This window comes from Macadamia integrifolia, chromosome 2, assembly GCF_013358625.1.
Source record: "Macadamia integrifolia cultivar HAES 741 chromosome 2, SCU_Mint_v3, whole genome shotgun sequence".
NCBI lineage: Eukaryota > Viridiplantae > Streptophyta > Magnoliopsida > Proteales > Proteaceae > Macadamia > Macadamia integrifolia.
In genome coordinates this window covers 8,157,917-8,166,535 of record NC_056558.1, presented here as the reverse complement: position 1 = coordinate 8,166,535, position 8,619 = coordinate 8,157,917, and the positions used below count along the sequence as shown (strand labels likewise).

General features: G+C 37.3%; 1 protein-coding gene across 1 annotated transcript in view; it reads left to right on the top strand.

Annotated features, from left to right (window-relative positions):
- LOC122071912 (copper-transporting ATPase PAA1, chloroplastic) overlaps positions 1-8,619 on the top strand; it is a 35,463-nt gene that overhangs the window by 13,271 nt on the left and 13,573 nt on the right. Inside the window, exons 6-9 of the mRNA XM_042636388.1 lie at positions 3,905-4,138; positions 4,902-5,000; positions 5,222-5,371; positions 7,667-7,813. Coding sequence (XP_042492322.1) covers positions 3,905-4,138; positions 4,902-5,000; positions 5,222-5,371; positions 7,667-7,813 — 630 coding nt within the window. The remainder of the gene's footprint in view (positions 1-3,904; positions 4,139-4,901; positions 5,001-5,221; positions 5,372-7,666; positions 7,814-8,619) is intronic.

The window sequence follows — 8,619 nt, the reverse complement described above, 5'->3', positions numbered from 1 at the left end:
ATAAGAACTGCTTCCTTATGATGCTATCAAATAAAGGCTAGGAATCCGCTTATGTAATAGAGTTGGTCCACTAAGGTATTGAGCAGCGGTGTAGGGGATTTTTGGCCTTTACAGATGGCTACCACAAGGCTGGACTGCTGGATCGATTGGCTGGTCCTCCTTACTTCTATTACATTTTAGGCTAATCAACCCATCTTCATCACTATGGGTCTAAGTTTTAATTGTCTTTCAGCTTGCCAGGTTCTATTCCTTGTCTTCAGTTTGTTTGTGACATGGTTTCCATTACATTCAAGTACCTTTCAAATTCCAATGGAGCTCATCAATCAAACCATCCAAAAATTGAGATGCTGCGAGAAGATCAGTTTGCTTGTAATTAATCACATGCGTTTCCTGTAGGAGAACAAGTTCATCTCTCTGTGGTATGATCCTTTGGAAGACAACATTAAAGTTGGGGATATGAAAGGCCATAATCTCATTTTTGGTGGGCAAAGATGGGTTATATGAAATCACAAGCTTGTCAATTATCGGCCAAAACTTTCATCTCACCATTTATCGTTCAGTGACTACTGACTAGTGTATGTTGTAATCATACTACCTTAAATTCACCCAAAGAAAAAAACAAAAAGATTAATGGGCACGGTCTGGTCTGAGCTTTTTGAGCCATGTGAGAGGGCTTGTTTGGTCACATTGACTGTTTGATTCAGCAGGGGCCTCCTTGGATTAGCCATGTGTAGAATTTTAGGTCCTATTTCTACATTATGACCTACCGTGTAAGATTTTTACCATTGTATTTCAGATGGTTGATCCGAAGTTGCTCCAAAGCTACCAAAGTTGAATTGTCAACTGATGTTCAGATCTCCATATGTTCTTTGGGAGGATCAGATTGTACCAAAACTTTCCAAACTGAAAGCTTATGATGTGGACATGTTCACAAACTTTGAATGCCAAGTGCCAACAGAGCTTCCATGTGGCATATAATATTAGGGCCGCTAACAGAAGCCTTTCTCCTTATCCAAAAAAAATAAAAAATCGAAGCCTTTCTTAATTGGCCATGTAGGAATCATTCGTCCTATATGTATAGGAATTTTTTATCTATTCAGTACGAAACTGTAAAGCTATACATGAAAAAAGGACAAGCATTCCTAAAAACATAGAGTTTGGCTAGACGACTTTCATGTATCTGACAAGAAACAGGCATATTGTTATTTCCTGCGGCTTACCTCAGTCTATTTTGTTCTCCCCTCACCCCGCCCAGTAGGGCTGTATCATTTGGCTCCTCTGTTTTGTATGTCCCTCCCCCTTCTTTTCCTGTTTTATATATTCTCTATTCATCCCAAAAAAAAAAAAAATTTCATGCATCTGACAAGATGGATAGAGAATTGCTGGTGAAAGTAGATTGGTCTGGATCTTTAAATGTAAGTGATCAATCAGTCGGTCAAGGCATTGATATGTAGATGACCTTGGGAGTGGGGAGTTGGTTTGTCAAATATTGTTTGGATAAGGAAGACAAATCGGATACATTATCTGTGTCTGTCTCCCAAAACAATGATTCAAGTAGAGGAGGAGACATTGTAAAGGCACTAGAAGCAAATGCATGTGTACGTCTGCAGGCAAGAGCAGAGTGGCAATGGAAAAAAGGTCCATGATTTGAAGGATTTTCAATCTTGATTGATCTGTAAAATGCGGTGAATCAATCAATCCACTGGCAATATCAGCTTCTGTTGAGTAATTCACCAAACCCAAACCATTCCAGGTCAGTACTGCAGCTATTGCCGGATAGTAATCTGGGTCCTGTAACCAATAAATGGGCCCTTCAGTTGAGACATGAGGCACCTAAGAGTATCCATCTTCTTTGTAGAGAAACTGACCCATCAGGAATACTGGCTGGAATAGGCATAGCACTAACATGTGTGGCCCTAACGGTGCTAGAAAGTAGAAAATGAAAAAGTGATGTATACCAAGAGAGGTTCCAACTTCCAACACAAAAACTCATGCCGGAACAAGCACAAATCCAAGTCTGATGGGTTAAAGAAATAGCCTAATAGGTTATATGGGTCATGGACTGGGAGTTTTTATTTTTTCTATTGTAGTGGCCCATATATGAGGGATAAGTGGCCCATGCAAATTTAACTAGTTAATTCTATGTAGTCCTTTAAAGTTGTGAAGTCTTGGGATCAATAAGTTCTTGGGGATTTCAATAGGTTAGTTTCATTGTTAGTTATGAAAGACCGTGAAAATGTAAGGTTCATTAAATATCTTGAGAAGAGTCCCAATCTAAGTCCTTGGAAAGCCATGAAGTCTAGGAGGAAGTTCCAATGAGGGTCTAGAACCCTCCCAACCTCTCTATAAAAAGAGTTCCTGAAGCATTTGAAATCAGACTTTGAATAAAATTAAGTTTTATACAATTTTTCTGTGAGAAACAGAGCTGCAGTGAGATTCTGTTCCTGGTGAGAGGCTAGGGTGGTTGGTGAGATACTAGCTTAGGCTTGGGATGAGACTATTCAAGCCATATCCTTCTTCTATCTTATTTCCTTTATTCTGTCCATGTGATATCAAGTAAGTTTGAACTTAACTATCAATTATCTAAAAGTTAGTTGAAGATATTCCCTGGTGTGCGTCATCTCTTATTCAAATCTAAAGTTTCTCTTTAATCTAATCACTTTTGGGTGCTGAGATCCTGTTATCTTGGACTGGTTCTGGAACTTATTGTAAGGTTAGACCAGTCTCTATTAAGAAGTGGCAATTGTAATCATAAATCTAGACATCTAGTTTGAGATATGATCCTGCAAGCTTCAAGTATGAAGCTGGCTTCATTCGATATGTATGCTTGCTGGTTAAGACTGGTGGTGTTCTCTTAAAAGTCTTGTCATTTGGTTATCCTATATCCTTTGTTACTATTGCTCTCTAGCTCCTTGGCGGGTGATGTTGGAGGGGAAGCAGTCACTTTGGCATTGTGTTCGTGTAGCTGGAGTGTAGAAGTGCAATTGGATTGGTTATTCTTATGACATGGGCTTGTTCGGGGGTTGATGGGGTTATGCCCTCTGTTTTTTCTTTCTGAATAAATTCTTTCCCAGCTGATCAAAAGAAGAAGAATAGGAAGTGGATTACTTATTCCAGCCAGCCCAAATATGAAGCCATATAACAGTTGCTCGCTTCTATATATTTTGTAAACTTTTTACCAGTGGGTTGAGATTTGAGAACCCAGATAAATATATCAATGTCACAGGTTGACCAACTGGACTATCTATGGGATAATTGTCTGAAATATACCTGGAGACCTACCTGGGGGGGGGTTGTGAGGGTGAAAGGGATTAATGCCTGAAGTCACTGTTCAACTGGCTCTCTGGAGGAAGAACTGAGAAGACCTATGAAACCCGATGAGGTAAGCACTCCTAGGATGCAGGGAAACACCATGGTTCTGATGCATTATTGTGTTGTTTCTCATTTTAGGCAAAATACTTGCCTTATGTTGGGTTATGAGAACTAACTGCAAAATTCTAGCTTAAATTTAAAGTTTTGCTAAGGTCACAACTCAGGAGAAACTTGACCAATGCAGCTTACACTCCAAAACAAATGTTCCACTGGGTATCATGAATCGGGACAGGGGAATAGAAGTTATTTAAAGTTATTTTTGCAGATAGTTGATTGGTGTCGTGACAAATTCGTGATTTTAGCATTTTAGTGGTAGTGAATATGATAAATAAAGGTTTTATTTTTCTATATTAATTATGTTAAAAATAATGCTGTTTTGTTTTCTGGTAGTGTACTTCTTTGAATCTTTCTTATGCTTTGTTAAAGTCATTTTTCTCTAATGTTAAGTTGTTGGGCAGTCCTTAAACTTGGAAATCCGAATGAGGACACATTGTAGTGTTGAATGGATTTTTTTTTTTTTTTTGTCATGCAGGGCTGGAAGGCATTCTTTGAGGAACCGATTATGTTAATAGCATTTGTCTTGTTAGGAAGGAATCTTGAACAGAGGGCAAAACTGAAAGCTACTAGTGATATGACTGGACTTCTGAGTATCCTACCATCAAAAGCCCGTCTTATAGTTGATGGTGATGAAGAAAACTTGCACTCGTTAGTTGAAGTTCATTGCAACAGCCTCTCTGTTGGAGACCGGATTGTTGTTCTGCCTGGAGTGAGTAAACTGGTCCTTCTGTTTCCTTTGGGCATCATTTGTATATTCTCATTCTTCTTGCATGTAATGATCAAGGGAAATGGAGTTCCACATGCCCATAACAGGAACCCATTCCTGCATCTCATTAATAACTGCCAGACGCAGTTTAATTGGGGCCAAATTTTGTGTACTTCATCTAACCCTGGTTAAAATTTCAGATAGTCTGACATTTCCATGTGTCATTACAGAGGTTTAATAAAAGTTTGAAAAGTCTAAAAAATTAAACTCATCATGAAATCAACAAGAACAGTTGAAACTTGAAAGCCAAGGGGGAAAGCCCATATATGGTGGGCCATATCGATTAGATAGACCACCAATGATATGGCCCACCAAATTTGACATGTCACCTATTAGGGTTCCCAAATCCATTCAATGGTCAGCCTGCTTAATTATCAGTCCATGAAAGTGGCAGACATGTAGGAATCTTCTCCTAGAACAGGCATGCAAGAATGTTTTTCATTTTTGGGTAAAATACTTCAGTTCATTCTCCTAGCAATACTGTAGTTTTATTGAACATCTGTACGTTTGCATGTTTCACTTTTATGTTCTGGCTTTTATCCATTTACAATTTTGCACAGAAGTTGATCATTTTTGCTTTCTAAGTTGAATATTGAGAATTGCAGGTTATGGTGCAACCTTTGCTTCCTGTTATTGAAGAAGTTTTATTGTAGTTTTCTGATATATCTTGTGTGAACCCTTGGATGTTAATTCTTTCAATGTTCAGGACCGAATTCCAGCAGATGGAATTGTTAGAGCTGGTAGAAGCACAGTTGATGAATCAAGTTTCACAGGGGAGCCACTTCCAGTAACAAAACTAGCTGGGGTATTGCCTCCATATCAAATTATATGTAAATATTTTTGAGACATTGGTATCCAGTTCCTATTTGTCATGTACTAATGTCTTGCTTCGATCTACATCATTATGTTCCTCAGAAGAAATATTTTAGAGGGATTGTCTTTTTGGTTGTGCTTCTAGCAAACATTTATCTAAGATGTTATTTTTACATATTATCAAAGCTAATGTAAATTTTATCTGTGTCTTAGTCTGAAGTTGCGGCAGGAAGCATAAACTTGAATGGTATGCTTACTGTTCAAGTGAGAAGGCCTGGTGGTGAGACTGTGATGGGAGACATTGTTCGTTTGGTGGAAGAAGCACAGAATAGGGAAGCTCCTGTACAGCAGTTGGCTGACAAGGTCCTTTCTCTATCTCATTTCAATGGAAAGACAGATTAAGAACTTATTCTGGGTATTGGTTTTATTGGAAGGTTGATGAATTAGGTTCAGGAAATTTCAGGTTCTGTGACTGATTGTTTAGGGAATAGAATTGTTTAAGTGGTTGAAAATAGGTCTTCGGAGCGTAGTTGATAATTTCACATAGCTTAGATTTTCTTTTTTTGGCCACCAGACCGAGAGATTAAATAGGTGTGAAACTTGTGATTTAGCTATGTGATTTATTCAGTATTTCTGAGTTTTTTTCTAAACTAAATCAAATGTGTGATCCGTCGGTTGAGGAACAATGTTTAGGATATTGGGATGACTGAAAAATGTTGAATTTAGCAATGGGTTGTTGTCACTTTTATTTTACAATCTTTACCCTACACCTTTGTTGGATATCATTTTGGTTTTTCCATACATGCACACACACACACACGTGCGTATATATATATATATATATATATATATATGATAGACTAAATTACCAAGGGGTAATCAGTCCCAGTAGGATCCATCATAAACTCCAACACACAAATCAAGTTCAGATTCAACAGAAAGCTCAGATCTGGAAAATAGGGCTGACTAGAGGAGATTTCGATTACTCACAAACCATAGCTCAGATGGAGCTGAATTTTGGATCGAATGGAGATCCTATACGAGGGAACAAACCATCAAAACTGAAACAAATTCTGCTGGCTGGATTGTGACTTACACTGGTTGCAAGTAAAGAAAACTTTTGGTGATTCTTCAAGGACTTGAGTTGGAAGTGTCGGATGATCCTCAAATTTGGATCAATTGGTCCTTCTAAGGTCCTCAACAAACCTTAAAATCCTGCTGCAATCAGAGATTTGGTCTGGATGATATGTACTTGAGTTTTTCTTCCTAGGAAAACCTTGTAACTGAATTCAGTAGCCTGGTTGTGTGCTCTTCTGTTCAGCAACAGTTGGGACTTTCTTCTCACAATAATAGTGAATAATAGAAGCAGAATAAGAGTAGAAAGTAGAGAAAAGAAGTATAGAAGGGATAGGTGTGGGTGGGGTGGACTTTCTCAGTCCTAGGTCTCACCCATAGCTATCTCAGCTATTGAGCTATTGAACATCCTTTCTCAGGAACAAATCAGAAAGTAAAGCTCACAAATTTCATTAATCAACTGTAATTCTGCAATACATGGGCCTCTATATATAGTGGAGGCTAGGACTCAATACATAGAAACATCTAAATTAGGAAACAGCTGAAAGATAGAAACTAATTGACTTAGAACTCAAAACTGCCAAATAACAATATTTGCTCTCTTAGAAAATAATAAAGACATAACTAGGGACTTCTAGAATACTCAAAATATAGAAACCTAATACTCTTAATGACTAAGAAACATTAAATAAATACTTAATCCCATATAGGACTTAAATCCCCAATCTTTGGGTTTATAGAAGAATTGACCCATTTCAAAAGCAAAGCCAAAAATAGAATGCCCCCATGGACCATACAACCCATTAGACACTCAAAATAACACATATTAGTCCATTCTTGGTCCAGTTTGATGGTTGAAGTAGACAATTGGGCCAGCTTGGGGTGGCTTGTTGAGACAAAACTGAACCAGATTTGGTTATTTGACTTAGCAGCTCGATCTACATCTACATATATATATATATATATATATATATAGTCACCAAAAGGTTAGAACTGAATATTTAAATGAAATGATTGCTATGTCTGGAAAATTGATTTCTATCACCAAACCAAAAATTAAATTTACAACGGAGCTTTGGAGTACATTCATGCTTGTCTAGACACCTTTATTGCATTCATAAACACTTTCTTCTGTCCTCAAGTATTTGGCATGCGCTTCATATGAGCAGAGTTTCTCAACTGTATATTAAGGAACTTGTAAGTTTTGGAGAAAGGAGTTTTTTTCCATTTTATGGATTTTTCTATAAATGATTTAAGAGACCCAGAAAAGAGAATTTTATGATAGCAAAGGAATTTATTTTTCATTTTTGCTAACTGCTTTTCTCCAAATTTCTTACAAGTTAAAAATACAAAAAAGAGAATTTTAATGATCGGCATAAAAGAAACATGGAGATGACATCTATACAATTATTTTGTTTGACTTGATCCACTAATTGAATCTGCCTTCTTAACATGTCCTATGGACCTACGTCTTTGCAGTAGTATTTCAACCTTGTTGACTTTCTGTCATTATATCCAGCTTTATATATTTTGTACCATGCCGGTCACTTTTGATGCTATAGGATTTGTTTTTAATTATACCAGGTTGCTGGGAAGTTCACATATGGAGTCATGGCATTATCAGCTGCAACTTTTGTGTTTTGGAATGTGTTTGGAATGCACATCCTACCTGCTAACTTTCATAATGGAAATCCACTTTCGTTGGCATTGCAGCTCTCCTGTAGTGTTCTGGTATGGTAGTCTGAATTTAACTTTTACACCCATTTGTCTTTAAAATTTTCATTTTTGAAAATAATGTCAACCCCGTTAAAATTTAGGCCAGGTTTTAAATTTTAATACTGGTTCGGGTTGGGCCTTAATTTTTGGGTTTTATTATTGTAATGTGCTGAAATATAAATCTGAAAAGTGAGGCTTTTAAGGGTACACGAAATTAATATTTTATTTCGATGGTTCCCATGTTGGTTAGGAGACTAGTTGTTAGTCTATGAGTTAGTTTAGGAAATCTAAAATTGTAAAGTCCTTAGCTGTCCAAGAGTCCAAGTTAGGAAAGTCTAGTTGCTTGATTAGTAATTAAGTTGAGCTAGGAGTTTTTTTTCCATCTACAAATAAGCATTGTAAACCAACCCCCCCCCCCCCCCCACATTGATTATGGTTAATGGATTGATTTATTTGCTTTGGCAATGACCTACTTGGATTTTCTCTCCTCTCGATTTGGTGAGGGAAATCTCTAGATTTCCTATTTTTTTTCTCTCCCTCCCATCACAACTTTGTTCTCCCTATTTGCTCTCACCTGAGAGCTGTCTTCTCTTTCTCCCTTCTTTCTTAATCGATTCCTAATTTCAATTCCTACTCCCTCCTATCTTCTCTCTCCTTTAATGAGCACAGCTTGTTTTCTCCTCCTCCACCTTCCTTCCATCGAAAGTTAATTTTCAGGTCCTAAAATTTAAGATTCCGTTTCCTTATTTTTTTTTTGGATGAATAAATAATTTATTACCAAAGGAAGAAGAATATACAAGGGAAGAAAAAGAGGGGGGGGG